The sequence below is a fragment of the Acartia tonsa genome, chromosome 2 (assembly GCF_053477335.1).
Source record: "Acartia tonsa isolate MP-2025a chromosome 2, ASM5347733v1, whole genome shotgun sequence".
In the NCBI taxonomy this organism is placed as follows: Eukaryota; Metazoa; Arthropoda; class Copepoda; order Calanoida; family Acartiidae; genus Acartia; species Acartia tonsa.
Window position 1 is genome coordinate 4,718,407 of NC_137261.1, and position 17,237 is coordinate 4,735,643.

The 17,237-nt window shown below is 30.2% G+C and overlaps 2 protein-coding genes across 2 annotated transcripts in view; both read left to right on the top strand.

Annotated features, from left to right (window-relative positions):
- The window catches only part of LOC145334369 (CD151 antigen-like), a 93,950-nt gene that overhangs the window by 43,769 nt on the left and 32,944 nt on the right, over nucleotides 1-17,237 (top strand). The gene's annotated exons all lie outside the window — the stretch shown is intronic.
- The window catches only part of LOC145312307 (uncharacterized), a 35,224-nt gene continuing 18,720 nt past the window's right edge, over nucleotides 734-17,237 (top strand). The window contains exons 1-2 of the mRNA XM_080151550.1: nucleotides 734-854; nucleotides 1,307-1,456. Of these exons, the coding sequence (XP_080007676.1) occupies nucleotides 1,353-1,456 (104 nt within the window). The 5' untranslated portion in view covers nucleotides 734-854; nucleotides 1,307-1,352. The remainder of the gene's footprint in view (nucleotides 855-1,306; nucleotides 1,457-17,237) is intronic.

Genomic DNA, 17,237 nt, shown 5'->3' on the forward strand with positions numbered 1-17,237 from the left:
CATTCCCCCTACTCTTACTATTAGTGTAACATGTCAGACATAGCAGCAGTAGGCACGAATTTTAATGTCTCTAGTATAACGCGGTGTGGATCAGACTCGAATGGGATGTTTCTTCTTTATTAATCCATTTATGGATTGTTTTTGTTTTTATTGATTAATCTTCAGGATAATATTCCCTGTGCTTAGATATCATCAAACTATTCAATAAATTTATCTCTGAATGAATAGTTCATGAACAACGTATAGATTATCGACTGCTTTATAGAAGTCTAACTGACTATAAATCGTCATTATTGTACATTCCTCTATATATTTGTATTCATTAGATCAATTAGGCAAATATAACATGACAAAATATCTTATAAAAATACCACATATCAAAGTTAAGCGGACTTATTAGCAGATCGTGAAAAGCCTTCACTTTTAGCTCCCGAAGCGACTATATTACAAATAGAATAAAAAAAATAAACTTCTTAATATTCTTATTAATTAGTTGTAAAATACGTAAATCCATTTAGATAGAATTGATTGAAAAAAAAGACGTTTAAACATTTTTGTCATTCATTCAGGATACATAAAATGTCGTAAATCAAAAGCATATTATCGCACAGGGTTTCACAGCGATCAGACAATTATTTCATGCGTGACCCAACCATATCTTTCATGGTTTTACTTTATGATTTTTAAATTAATCTTCATACTTTATTCTAATAATGAGTTTTGAATTTAGTGTCTGGAATATTGGTTGTATCCCTGCTGCATGGATCTGCCATCCTGCTGGGGGTTGGTCTGGCCAAACTTGGCAGCCACCAGTATAAACATCTTCCATAGGATAAGGCTGGGCGGGACAACAGGTAAATTAGAAATAAAAGTGTGTAAATATTCAGCGGTTGCTCTCAAAGTATCTAGTCGAGCACATAAAACCCCGCCCCTCTCGCCCTCCATACTTACTCGTGCATCCGCAGAGCCGGGCTTATGGATTTTTGTGCTCGCCTTATAACTTTGAGGTTAAGCACCGAACATCAACAAGAATAAAAGGATAGTTTTGATACATTAATATAAATTAGTAGCATATCGATTCGCAAGGAAGAACTAATTGTTTAAGGTTTAAGTTATAATTATTTATGCCAACTTTGATTTGAATCTTATGATAAAAAAGCGTCAGAAATTTACTTATTTTTAAGATTTTATGTTATCATGAAAAAAGTTGATACTACAGAACAATCTGTTAATATTTCATTAAAAAATGGAGAAATTTTCATTGTGTCGTAGCTCTGTTTTATCTTTTATTATTTTATATTTCCAGGTCAAACGGCCGCCCAGGAGACAATGCCAAGCTGACCGGAAACTCTATGACCGGCCATAATTCTGGAACAACCAGTATCTTCCTTCAATCAGACACCAGTCACTCTACCTCATTGAACAGCACAGAAATTATGCATGAGAAAAAATCAAAGTAAGTATTGGATACGATTGGAAAATTATTGTCCTACATAATCTTAGATAGGGAGTCAAAGGTCAATAGTATCATAATTTATCTACATCAACTTCATATTCCCAATATTTAAAGCTACCATGAAAGAATTTTTTTTATCATTGAGTAAAAATTACAAAAAGAAAAAAAGGAAATAAAAACAAAGCCGCCTATGGTCATAGCCAGCAAAAACGAGGCGTAAATGTAATTTTCTAACATCCTATTATGGAATTATGATATAATTGATGAAGCATACATACCTTAAACAAAATTTCACATTTCATGTACCAAATTTTAATTTATTCAACCCATTTGTGGTGTATATAAATACATATAGATGATACGCATCTAGAGGCAAATATGGGGAGTCAGTAGTCAAAAGGGTCATAAAGAGTGGATTAAGTAGTTATCCCAATCTCAAAATACAGACCTTCCAACTTAATAGGATAGTAGATCAAAATGTAGGTTACAAAAGTGTATAGAAATAAGTAGTAGAAAAAAGGGCGTAAAATACAGGGAAACGAAGATTCATGGAACACTTGCGCGTAAAAAAAAAACTAAAACGTTTGTCACTATTCCTAACTTAATTTTTCCAAAGAATATCTCTTTTTTTGTACGACGTGAAAATCTTTAATTGTAGAATGATGTCCTAGTTTTCCAAGAAGCATTTCTAACATTTTCCCTTCAATTTTAAATTAACCCTTGGACATGGACATTAATGTATTTGATTAGACATTAGTTGTTCGAGACCTAAAAATAAAATATGACTCAAAACCAATTGTTGGACCTATGTGAAGCTTTCCTAGATTTTAGAATTAAATCAGTTCTATGTTTTGCGTGACATGAACGGACAAACAAACCAAAAGTACTACTTTTTAATGGGTGGGTGGGCATATTTATGGTCAAATATAAAGTTAGATATGTTGATAAATTATTGGGGAGGCGACGTTGTTCCAAATTTTCACACAAAAACTTTCATAAAATGTAATGAAAATTTAAATAAGAAATAAAAAGTTGTTTGATTTTCAAACTTTGAACGTTTTACTTTAACATAAATTTTAATCCTAGTCGATTTTTCATTTATAAGACAAAATGTCATAAAAAGTCACTTAAACTAAATATTTTTTGTCAGATGTAAAGTTTCTACAATCATTTTCGAACAAAAAAATGTAAGTTCTGAATATTTCCAGTATGGCTTCAAAACCGATTAATATCCGCTGGGTTAGAACCAGTTCTTAGCTATACTAAAAACTCATGCATAGCATAGTAATAAAGACAATTTTCCACGAATATTAAAACAAAAATCATATAATTAATATCAGTTTTGTTAGCCCCGTTTTGTTGTTCGTGGAAAATTGTCTATAATACGATACGATAGATAACTATTTTTGTCTTGTCCCATTAAAATAAAAATTGTTAATATATATTATTTCGCAGCCGGCTGTAAAAAACACTTTCAAAGCCGAAAAAAGATAAAAATATATGTTGACAGCTCTAGACCCCTTTTTACTAAAAACAAACTCCTAAAACCCTTTTTTCTTCCAAAATTAACCCCTACCTAAAAAAACTCAGAATATATGTAATTTGGCTTCAAGTTTAATTTATCAATTTAATACTTGAGATAAATATTTTAATACGGAAAAAAATCACTAAACTTTCTAAATTGAAAATCAACTTATAAAGATAGATAGATAGATAGATAGATAGATAGATAGATAGATAGATAGATAGATAGATAGATAGATAGATAGATAGATAGATAGATAGATATATAGTTAGATAGATAGATAGATAGATAGATAGATAGATAGATAGATAGATAGATAGATAGATAGATAGATAGATAGATAGATAGATAGATAGATAGATAGATAGATAGATAGATAGATAGATAGATAGATAGATAGATAGATAGATAGATAGATAGATAGATAGATAGATAGATAGATAGATAGATAGATAGATAGATAGATAGATAGATAGATAGATAGATAGATAGATAGATAGATAGATAGATAGATAGATAGATAGATAGATAGATAGATAGATAGATAGATAGATAGATAGATAGATAGATAGATAGATAGATAGATAGATAGATAGATAGATAGATAGATAGATAGATAGATAGATAGATAGATAGATAGATAGATAGATAGATAGATAGATAGATAGATAGATAGATAGATAGATAGATAGATAGATAGATAGATAGATAGATAGATAGATAGATAGATAGATAGATAGATAGATAGATAGATAGATAGATAGATAGATAGATAGATAGATAGATAGATAGATAGATAGATAGATAGATAGATAGATAGATAGATAGATAGATAGATAGATAGATAGATAGATAGATAGATAGATAGATAGATAGATAGATAGATAGATAGATAGTTAGATAGATATATAGTTAGATAGATAGTTAAATAGATAGATAGATAGATAGATAGATAGATAGATAGATAGATAGATAGATAGATAGATAGATAGATAGATAGATAGATAGATAGATAGATAGATAGAGTTGGTGTGCTACATTTCCTAAAAAATGGGTTTTTGAATATTTGAATGATGGGTAGATATTTTAGGGATGGAAAGGACATTGGAATGTAAACTTCGGTGGTACTTAAATTTAATTTACCCTTATTGAGCACGATGTTTATCAATTCATCCTCAAATATCTTATCCCTTAAGGTCCAAGAAATGTTTAAAACTTATTTATAACCCTCCGTCCCCTTTCAACTTTTAAGTACTCCCTTTTTAAAAGCGAAGCTTTTCTATAGTTAGGGTTTTTCCGTCCATACGTCCGACCGTTAATTTAGGCATGTTAGAATTGTCCTATCGATTTCAAACTTTCATGGTGATTACTGTAGTAGTTAAAAATGTTGATTTTTAACTTTTTTAAGATCAAATTTTTATCAGATAATATTATCCGATTTATCTGATTTTTTGGAATATTGATTACTAGGACAACAAAGAACAATGTTATAAGCGAATCATCTCTATAATAAAGTCCTAGAAACGTAAGTATGTCCTTAAACATTATCCTATTTTTAAGCAGTTTTCAACAAATTTACTTACAATTTTGATTCGACACTTATGTTCGTTTGCCCTACCGTTTCAGAGCTTCGCTTTTATGGCTATTGTCATCCTTGTTACAATTGATTTTTAACAAAAAAGCAAAGCCTTACTATTATTAGGGTCAGTCCGTCCGTCCGTCCGAACTCCGTCTGGAACGGATAGTTTTTTTTTTTGTTAATTTAGGCATTGCCTTATCGATTTATAAAGCATAGCTTCTCTATAATCGTTACCAGAATATCTGATTTTTAACTTTTTGAACAATTAATTTTATGTGATATAATTGTCCGACATGTATGTATGTTCTTAAACATTATCCTGTATTTCAGAAGTATTTTAACAAATTTACTTACAATTTTGATTCGTCTTTTATACATCTATAATCTGATTATTCAGTTTGACACTCTACAATTTTCAATGTTCGTTTGTCCAACCGTTTTACAAAAAAAGAACTTTTAATTTTAGCCAAGTAGGTGGGAGATATCTGACACCTTTTTTCCAACAAATGTTCCCTTATTAGGTTAGGTAATTAATTATATTATTTTTACCACATATTTTTTAATTTTTCTGGAAATTTAAATCTGAAATGGCTAGATTAAAAAAAGTAAATATAAAAAAGACAGCCATATTGATAGACAAATAGAGAGATAGAGGACAATTAAAGTGTTAAAAGATAAACAGACAGATAGATAGAAAGATGGATAGACTTTTGTGATGGGAGGGGGGAAAGTCTTGACCTCATAAACCTCTGAATAAGTTTCTATGACCTATATAAAGTCACTCTGAAAAATAAAGGAATATTATTCATAAAAAGATATATTGGGTTGGAGGTAGGAAGGGAGTGGATTGGGTCAGGGGGGTGGAAAGAGGGTAATTGTTATTCTAGCTCGCTGCAAGTTTTATTATATTAGAGAACATGAAAATCTGATGTAAAAGCCAAGTAATAATATGTCCATAGTAAGGTCGGCACTGGGCAGTTTCAATTTCAAATGTTTATAGTTAAGAGTCTCTTTAAAACAACAAAATTTTAAAGCATATGGGTGCTAACCATTATCAAAAAAAAATGTTAAGGGATTCTTGAGTGAAATGACAATACGTTAAATTAAATTTTAGCAAGCCCATATATATCTTTAAATAACTTTATCTTCTATCGATTCCGTCCCCAGCACCTATATGCACTGCATTGAAAAGGGTAGAAAAATTGCCAAAAACTATCCAAATACTTAAAATAAAGTTCCTGGGACCAATGTGAAGCTTCCCTGAAATAAAGAACTCACTCGGTTCAGTAGTTACCATAATTTTGAGCTACACAACCAAAAACCTGCTACTAATAATATGTAAACATTACTTTTTTTTATTCAGTAATATTAAAATTATTATTTGTTCCTCTCTTTAATGATTTAATTGGGGAGAAACAAAATGAAATTAATGATTTATCATAGCTATTATTAGTATTCTATTATTTTTATTATATGAAAATGTTGTTTATATATAATTTATTTCTAGTTAAACATGAAACAAACTATGAATTGATGTATTTTTAAATGTTTATAATAGATAAATTACGGATTAAGGAATATAAATCATGTACATTTAAAGTATGAGATATTATTTTTTTGTCTTCATAGAAACTCAAGAAAATCATTTAGGAAATCGGAATTTAGACCCATATTATTTAAAATTGATAGTGCAGATTTTACAACAAACAATGATTGAGAGAAACATTCATCTTTACTAATTTAATGAGCGATCTTTGGCAATAAGAATTAGCAATGATAGTTGAAAAAATATTTCATTTTTAGCAAATATATGGTACCAAACATTAAAAAGATAAAAATTTTCTTTGAGATGAATGAATTCTGGGGTGTCATTATTATAATAATGGTCTAAATATAAGGCAAGTGCATGTATAAAGAAATTTTGGGTATAGGCAAAAGAATAACAAGTGTTCTATACTACTTTCTACATTACATAGGTTACATTTAGTAGAATCACTATGACCAAAAAGACCAAGTTTTTGTTTTGATACAAGAGTGCGGGATATTTGTTCAAAAAAGAAACTTTTAAAATACAGGGGTAGAGGAAGAGAGAATAATTTATTGAAGCTTAATTCAAAAGTCTCTGTAGATAGAATTATTAGATGAAAATATATGAACTACTTAAACAAGAAAAAACAACAAGAATACATGAATAAAGTTTCCACAGGGCTAGAAAGACAACTCAGCAGCTTGAAAGTGTTGCTGCCGACCCCTAATTTTTCATATCTGCTGAAAAAAACTTGTTCATCCAAATTTCGACACTTAATCTTTAAATATTCTACCTTGAATTTAATTAATATAAAGAATAAGACAATACTTAATAATATCAATGTCATGTAAAATATGATTTTTAACTAATTAAAAAAATATATTTATTAAAAGAAGGATGAAAGCATTCATAAAAGCGAAAATCCAAAATATGATAGCAAAACAAACATTAACCCTTGTAGATTGTTAGAACTTAATAAACAGAATATAACATTTTAAGCTTAAACACAATTGGGTTTAAATTCGTTGTAAGATTGTCTAAATACACAATATACTTATATTACTAGGACTTGATGCTTTGCTTATACAATTATTGCTTATTTGTTACAGATTTAAATAATCATGCCAAGCTTTAAATAGGCAGAAGAATTCCCAATTTTAAACTAATGATAAGAGCCATCCATTATTGACATTCATATCTTTGGACGAATGGACGAACAGTCCCTAATTATAGAAAAGATTTACTTTTAACCATCCTAAATCTTTTTTTTACATAAAAGCGAAAATCTGATTCGAAAGAGTGGGTCAGAACATGTGTCAGAACTAATTAATCGGAATATAAAAGTACAAAAGTCGAGAAAAAAATTAAGTAAATTTGTTAAAAACTGTTTAAATACAAAGAAATGTTTAAGGGCTTACTTAAATTTTTAGGACTTAATTATAGATATGCATCGCTTATAACATTGTACGTTGTTGTCCTAGGAATCAGTATTCCAAAAATCAGATTAATTGGATAATAATATCACATACAAACTTGTTGTTAAAAAAGTTAAAAATCGACATGTTAAAAATGGACGTACGGACATTCTGGTATTGATTATAGAGTTGCTGCGCTTTCTACATTTTACCTAACTACTACAGGAATCACCATGCAAAGTGTGAAATCTTTAGATGCAGCTGAAAACATCTAAAATTACAAAATATCTAATTAAGGAAACTGAATAGAAATTGACCTAATAAATAGCCGTTATATTGCTGTACAGTTTCTATAACATAATATTCTATAATAATTTAAACATCAATGTCCCAATACAGGTTTTAAATATATAAATCATTATATACAATTGTTTTTTTCTATGCACATTTAAGTTTTTGGATCATGAAAAGAAAACAAAGTCATTCCTTAATTAGGACAGAAGTAACCTTCCGAAATATAAAGGACATAAGTAGCCTTCCTAGAGTGAGAATTTGTTAGATTAAGGGCATAACTTGCCTACCTTAACAAAGATATTTTAAAATGGAGGACATAAGTAGCCTCCCTTCAATTCACAAAACCTAGCTTTTCTGTCCTTTACTTTGCAAAATCTAACAAAATATATCTTTTCTGTCTTTCACATTGCAAAATCTTGCAAACATTAGCTTTTCTGTCCTTCACATAGCAAAATCTCACAAATCATAGCTTGTTGGTCCGTCACATAGCAAAATCTCACAAAACATAGCTTTTCTGTCCTTTACATAGCAAATTCTTCCAAAACTAAGCTTTTCTGTCCTTCACAAAGCAAAATCTTATAAAATATAAAGGACATCAGTAGCCTTCCTAGAGTGAGAATTTGTTAGATTAAGGGCATAACTTGCCTACCTTAACCCATTAGTGACGAACCGGGTATTAAAACCCAGTTCCGAAAAATGCATCATTCTAAGTATGAATCCCCCCTCTACTTCCCTGGCTTTCATTTCCCCCTGGAGCAGGCAGTTTAGCTTACTTCCGTTTGCCAGTATAGCTCAACAAAATTTGAAAATCATGAAAATTCAAATACCCTTCTAACTTTTTTGTTTTTATAGTAAAGTCACTGATTTTTTTCGTGAAATCTAATGTTTATTGACAAGTACATCTTTTTGTGAATTCGTTTTATTCAAATTATTATTTTTTATATGATTTTTTTTTCGTTTTTTTACGCCCTATTATGACCCGGTTTGGCTTGGCCATAAATACCCGACAGTTTTAAAACCCGGCTCGGTTTTGGTTTTTATTACCTGATTTTAACTTTTCAACCAATAAAAATAACAGTTTAAGTCATTAGTAAGGGTTTGAGCCACCCTAATAACCCTAGTAATCTCTACATCACCCAATAGTTTTATGCTCGTTTTCTGAAATGTAACACCCAAATTTTATATGTTCTTTTTTTGTGTATGTCGGGTTTTAAAACTTTGACAAACGGGCTTTTTTACCTGAAACAGCTTTTCTGTCTTTCACATTGCAAAGTCTTGCAAACATTAGCTTTTTTGTCCTTCACATAGCAAAATCTCACAAATCATAGCTTTTTGGTCCTTCATATAGCAAAATCTCACAAAACATAGCTTTTCTGTCCTTCAAATAGCAAATTCTTGCAAAAAAAGCTTTTCTGTCCTTAATATAGCAAAACCTTGCAAAACATGGCTTTTTGGTCCTTCACATAGCAAATTCTTGCCAATCATTGCTTTTCTGTCCTTCACAAAACAAATTCTTGCATAACATTGCTTTTCTTTCCTTCACATAGCAAATTCTTGCAAAACCTTAATATTGCAAATTTCTTGCAAAACTTAGCTTTTCTGTCCTTGATATAGCAAAAACTCACAAAACATTGCTTTTTGGTCCTTCACATAGGAAATTCTTGCAAAACAAAGCTTTATTGTCCTTCACATAGCAAAATATCACAAAATATAGCTTTTCTGTCTTTCACATAGCAAATTCTTGCAAAACTTAGCTTTTGTGAATGACAGAAAAGCTATGTTTTGTAAGAATTTGCTATGTGAAGGACCAAAAAGCTATGTTTTGTGAGATTTTGCTATGTGAAGGACAGAAAAGCTAAGTTTTGCAAGAATTTGCTATATTAAGGACAGAAAAGCTATTTTTTTGTGAGATTTTATTATATTAAGGACAGAATAGCTTTGGTTTGCAAGAATTTGCAATGTGAAGGACAAAAAAGCTATGTTTTGAAAAAATTTGCTATGTAAATGACCAAAAAAGCTATGTTTTGTGAGATTTTGCTATTATAAGGACAGAAAAGCTATGTTTTGCACGAATTTGCAAGGAATAAATGCTTTAACTGCTTAAAGACTGCCACAAGTAGACCCAATATCCCAAATTCTAAGCTTTCAGCTTTAATAACAAAAAAGTTCTAGGCATTTCAAAATTACATTTTATGTACAATGAAATTTTTGAAAGATTTCAATTGCTTATAATAGAAATTACAGTATTAAAATATATTGCCTAGACACAAAATTATAACCTTATCTTTATCAGCAACTTAAAATGCAAGTAACTGATTATTTTTTTACAATAAAAACATAGCGGAAACAAATGAAACTAAATACAAGCTCACCTGTAATTGGTTGTTTAGCTGATCAGCCTTCTGATTGGCTGTAAATACTACAGTACTTTCAGTACAATGTAAGTTAAACTTAATTTATTTTAATGATTTTTACTATAAATATGGGTATTTTTATTGTATAAATATAATTAGTTACTGGCAACCTAAATTTATGACAAAAATAAGCTTATAATTTTGTTTCTTGGCTACGTAGTTTAATTTTAAATTTCTTAACATAACAATGAAAATATTTTAAAATTTTCATTGTACATAAAATGTCATTTTAAAATGCCTAAAACTTTTTGTTATTAAAGCTGAAGGCTTTGGGGTATTGGATCTACTTGTGGCAGTCTTTCAGCAGTTAGATCGGTGTATTTCTCGCTGGGTTCCTGTAACCCTTTACAGTTGAGCCCCTTGCTGCACCTCAATCTGTTGGGGGGGGGGGGGGCGCCCCCCCCCCCCTATAATCTCAGTTCCTTTTAGAGCCCCCGACTGTTAAGGGTTAAGTTAGATTTTGTTAGATGAAGGACATAAGTAGTCTTTCTTAGACCAATTTCCAGTGACTTCTGTCCTAATTAGGAATGACTTTGTTTTCTTTTCATGATTCAAGTTTTTAAAAAAAATCATTTCTTTTGAATGACCCTGTAAAACTGTGAAGAAACGGTGACAAAGCCGCTATGTCGGCGAAAACCTATATATCCCGACAATTTTTTTTTGCTTTATCTCACTAAATTACACAAATTTAAGACAAGCTTATTATTTTCTAATAAAGTTGCTCTAGACACTTGTGATTTTTTGGATTTTAATATCAAGAACATGTCCCAAGTGCCAGGAGAAAATATTGAAGAAAATTTAAAAAAAAAAAGTTTTTATAATTTGGTGAGGAATCCCGAATAAAATATTCGGCGGTTCGACTGCGTTTTTTTCCTCATATATCCGTGTAATACTCAATTAAAGCAACTGGCATGCCAAATATTATATTTCTACTCCTATTCATCATCATCATCATTGCCTTTTAGTTCTCGGCAGAACGTAGGCCATGCACAATGGTTCTCCAATCTTCCTTTGTTTTGGCACGTTTTGAGGCATTGCTGAAAGATGGAATTTCCTTAGCTTTCAGTTCACTTAAGAGTTCCCTCCTCCAGGTTGTTTTTGGTCTACCTGGTTTCCTCTTTCCTATGTGGGTGTTCCAAGTCAAGGCTTGATTGGTTATATCATCATGCACTTTCCTTAGAGTGTGCCCCAACCATCTCCATTTTCTCTGTTTTATTGTCAGTTTAATGTCTGACATATCACTGCGCTCTAGAAGCTCAGCATTTGTGATCTTATTTGGCCAAAAGATCTTGTGGATTCTCCTGAGACATTTATTGACATATGTCTGTAGCTTGGAGACCACTGCTGTGTTTAGGAACCAATTTTCAGCCCCATACAACAAAACAGAGAGAACATTTGACTTGAACAGTCTTAACTTAGTCTTTATGGAGATGTTGTTGGAATTCCAAATTTTGTTCAGGCTGGCAAAGGCTGTCCTAGATTTGTTAATTCTAGCTTTAACATCTGTTAAAGTGCCTCCAGCTTCATCAATTTTACTTCCAAGATACTCAAAACAATCTACATCCTCTAGTCCAATTTTCTTGGAGGTTTCAGCTATCCTGTTAGTCCTTCTTTGCATTTGACTTCTATTGCTTGTTAACAAAGCAATATCATCAGCAAAGTGCAGATCTCCTAAATATTTGGGATTGCTAAATAGCTCCCAGTGAATGCCATCATTACTTTCACAGTTCTTCATGATCCAGTCAATGGCAAGGAGGAAAAGAAAAGCCTTAAAACACACACTTTTTTGGAAAGCAACTGCTCCCATTTAATGTTTATGATTTTAAGAATTTAAAACTAGATTTTGTGAATCAAGGGGGGGGGGGAGTTTGTACAGTTATAGGAAATGAAAATTCAGTATCAAATTTTGGCCTGGCCGTTTGGGCTTGTTTTTATAGTTATCAACCTAATTCTTTTTGTAAACTCTCTTATATGATTTGATCTACCTGTAAAACTTTGAAAATTGAATTTTGGGACTTGCCTTCTAGGGGCTAGTGGTGCAAAAGACCCCCCAAACACTAAAATTTTAAGTTATATGAGCTTATTTTGAAAGATATCGAGCTGATTTTTTAAATGGAAGCTTTTGTTGCCTAAATGAGTTGATTAGCCATCCCATATTTCATTTTTGCACTTTACCTCTAGGCATGTAAGCTCAAAACTTATAAATTTTGTATTTGGGGGGGGTTATTTTACTCCAAAAACCCCTAGAAATGAGTGCAAAAATGAAATATGGGGTGGCTAATCAACTCATCTATGTAATAAAAGGTTCCATTTAAAAAATCAGCTCATATCTTTAAAAATAAGCTCATAACTTAAAATTTTAGTGTTTCGGGGGGTCTTTTGCCCCACTAGCCCCTAGAGGGAAAGTCCCAAAATTTAATTTACAAAATTTTACAGGTAGATCCAATCATATAAGAGAGCTTACAAAAAGAATTAGGTTGATAACTATAAAAACAAGCCCAACCGTTAGGGCAAAATTTGGTACCGAATTTTCATTTCCTATAACTGTACAAACTCCCCCCCCCCCCCCCCTTAAAATATTTAAATGATAGTTAATCATTTTGATCATATTATACTTCGTTGAAAATATAATATTAGATTAAATGATTAAAGGACAAGGATGACAACATCCATAAAAGCAAAGCTCTGAAATGGTAGGACTAACAAATATGAACACATTGAACACTATGAACAAAATACGAACGGACTTTCTGGTAACGATTACGAAATCGTACCCTTCATCCTAATAAGGATGACAACATCCATAAGTAGCGAAGTACAAAAATATAAAACTATTTAGCAAAAAGTCAAAGAGTCAAATAAACTGACTGAAAAAGTAAGTTGTAAAATTAGACGCACAGACAAAACCAATGTATAGAGTGAATCTTCACTAAAAATCACAGCTTTTTAATTTAATAGAAGATAATTATGCTTTCCTTAATAAAATTAAATGAGTAGTGAGGTTTTTATTCTCAATCTTGAAAATTTTAAGTCCCAATATTTTTAAACTAAATGGTAGAATATTAAAATTCTTTCAAATGTATGCCCTATAAATGTAAATTTAAACCATTGATTAAGAAATTTTATGCAGTTGACTAAATTCAAATTTAAATGCATTTCGTGCAACTACCCTTAAAAAAAAAAAAAATTATGTTTAACTCCATGCAAAAGCAGAGATTTCGTTGGACCAAAATATAGATATATATATAGTAGATAGTTAGACATGTAGCTAAATAAATAGATTTATAGAAACAAAGCATATTCTATAGGTTTTCATTATAACAAGGATGACAACATTCACTAAAGTGAAGCACTGTAATGGTAGGACAAAATGCTTGTATAGTGTCTGAACTGAATACTCAGAATATAAATAATAAGAGTCGAACCAAAATTTTAAATAAATTTGTTGAAAAACGGCTTGATACAGGATAATGTTTATGGACATACTTACATTTTTATAGAGTTGCTTCGCTTATGATTTTGTACTTTGTTGTCCCAAGAATCAGTAGACCAAAAATCAGATCTATCGGATACTAAGATCACATAAAAGTTTGTTGTTAAAAAGTGAAAAAATCAACATGTTTAAAATGGACGTACGGACATTCTGGTAGTGATTATAGAGTTGCTACGCTTTCTAAATCGTACCTAACTACTACAGGAATAAATAGGACAATTCTAACATGCCTTAATTAACGAAAACAGCTATCTGTTACGGACGGACGGACGTACGGACGGACCGACCCTAATTATAGAAAAGCTTTTAACAATTTTACTTTGTTGGTAACTATTCTTAAATTAGATTAGAGTAACATTGTGACTGTGCGTATGAGTGTGTGTTTGTCTTTCTGCCTGTGTGTACCAAGAATCTCGCTAACCACTGGACCATTAGTTCTCTTTCACATTGTTGCTTTTATAGGTCTTTTCTGAATGGAACCACAACCCTCCAAAGAGAAGGGGGGGGGGGGGGGGGGTAAAGGAGTGATTACGCTCAAAATTATCCATAATTTTAAAACTTCTATTCTTATAGTTTGTTTAATTGTAGCAAATCTAGGCTATAACTCACTTGAAGTTAGATCTTAATCTTTTAAAAATATATTTAGTCTTGGATAATTAGATAATAAACAAAGGTAAGTGGAAATAGTTGTATCTGCAGCAAAAGTTTTCAGTAGCTGCGCTTCTTTAATAAGAAAGTAAATCTCTAGATGTAGGGAAGACTGTACTGAGTATGTATGGCCACTATTTGAATAAAGCTGAAATAAAGTAGAGTTGCTGCGCTACTTTTCTTCAAAAAAAGTATCCTATAATTGGATGATAAGAAAAATTTAACAAATATGGAACAATTTTAGCTGGAAAATAAAGATAAATAAATGATTTTAAAATTAGATGTTTTATAAATACAAATTATACAGTAATGCAACTTTTTATTATAATAATTAAATGTGATTTTTTTTGTATGTATACTATAACAATGGTTTAATGCTTTTTTTAAACACAATATCTCAAAAGTGCAGGTTCTATTGGCTATGACCCTTTAGATAAGAAATTAAAGTTTTTTTGTTTGAAGCAAAATATCAATCTTGGAAATGGGATATCAAACTTTATAATCCATTTTTCTAACGTAACAAAAATTTTATAGCTTAAAACATACAGATACTATATTACTTTTTACTTTATTTTTAGAATATAGTTTTTGGAAATGTCCTTTGGCCCCATGTATTGATATTTCAGGGATGATGTGGACGATAGGCTACATTTTCACTGGTACCCAAAGCTTTCTAGCTACGTTATTTGTTATTGATTCAAAACTTTGGGTAATTTTATTGATTTTTTATATGATTGTATCAAACTTTTTAACAATTTATATTAATGTGCAGAAGGGGTGATTTAGTTTATTATTATTGGAAATGTTGTTTGTCAATGTTGAGGATTATTTTATCCTCCCTATCCCTTTTTTCACACGTTTCATTTTGTGTTTTAGTTTCAAATAATTCAGGAAAAAAGGAAAAAAATACAAGAGAAAGATTTTGGTATTTTTATGAAGAAAATTATAAACTATATGTATTTTATTTCATAAATCTTTAATTTAGACCAGAACAGGTTTAAGGCTATTTTACCCAGAAATATAGATACATACTTTTTCTTTTCAAATGTTAATTTTTAAAAATTAAACTAATTATAATAAAAATGTTGTTACTAAGTATTGGATATTTATTCCTGGTCACATTACTGTTAACTTCATCCATGAAAGTTTTTCCATTTTAGCCCCCCGGGGAGTGTGTGAAATGTGTGTATGACCTTTTATCCCACGTAAATTAATTAAAGCATAAAACTCATTTTTTTTATATTTATTTAAATTTTTATTTTTATTTATTTTTAACAGATTTAGAAAAGTTTTTCATGTATGAAAAATAGTTAAAGATATGTTTTTAAAAGGGATAGGGAAACATTTACTTTAGGATAATACATTTACTTTCTTAAGCATATGATTGTTGAATTAAAAATACACTCCTATTATTTCACATACCCACTTTGGCAATTATTTTTTTATGTGTAAGCACTTAGCCTTTCCATGTTCTGTCTATAACACAAGAAACAAAATATTTTTTTTCAATGTACCCTTTTTATTACTTTACAACAGCTAAAAGTTTTGTAGTTATGAAGGGACACTTGGCAATAAATATTTGAGTTTAAAACAACAATTTGTTAAGTATCTTACTTTCAATTTCTTATTAACTTATTAAACTTATATTGGTTCAGCAGTTATCAAGATCTTATGCTACACACTAACAGACATATGTTAATTTCTTAAAAAGATTTAGCATTTTACAATTTTCCCAGGGGCTGTGAGAGATAGAAAAATTGAAATATAGATACATAGAAAGATAGATAGATAGTCCGTTTGATGGATAAATAGATAGTTAGTAAGCTAGCTAGATAGATAGATAGATAGTCCGTTAGATAGATAGATAGATAGTCTGTTAGATAGATAGATAGATAGATAGTCCGTTAGATAGATAGATAGTCCGTTAGATTGATAGATAGTTCGTTAGATAGATAGATAGATAGTTCGTTAGATAGATAGATAGATAGATAGATAGATAGATAGATAGATAGATAGATAGATAGATAGATAGATAGATAGATAGATAGATAGATAGATAGATAGATAGATAGATAGATAGATAGATAGATAGATAGATAGATAGATAGATAGATAGATAGATAGATAGATAGATAGATAGATAGATAGATAGATAGATAGATAGATAGATAGATAGATAGATAGATAGATAGATAAATAGATAGATAAATAGATAGATAGATAAATAGATAGATAGATAGTCCGTTAGATAGATATAGATAGATAGATAGATAGATAGATAGTCCGTTAGATAGATAGATAGATAGTCTGTTAGATAGATAGATAGATAGATAGTCCGTTAGATAGATAGATAGTCCGTTAGATTGATAGATAGTTCGTTAGATAGATAGATAGATAGTCCGTTAGATAGATAGATAGATAGATAGATAGATAGATAGATAGATAGATAGATAGATATATAGATAGATATATAGTTAGATAGATAGATAGAAAGATAGATAGATAGATAGATAGATAGATAGATAGATAGATAGATAGATAGATAGATAGATAGATAGATAGATAGATAGATAGATAGATAGATAGATAGATAGATAGATAGATAGATAGATAAATAGATAGATAAATAGATAGATAGATAAATAGATAGATAGATAGTCCGTTAGATAGATATATAGATAGATGATTTTCTTGGTGAAAGAATTTTTTTTTGTTGAAATCAGTCCATAAAAAAGGAATTTGAGTTTAGTGGTTTAGAGAGTCATTCTAGGTAAACTACGATATCAGATTTGTAATCTCCAATTAATATCCAGGTGAAAGGAAAAAAATTGATTGAAATTGGTAAATAAACAAGAAAGTTGAATTTAATGGTTCAAATAGTCATT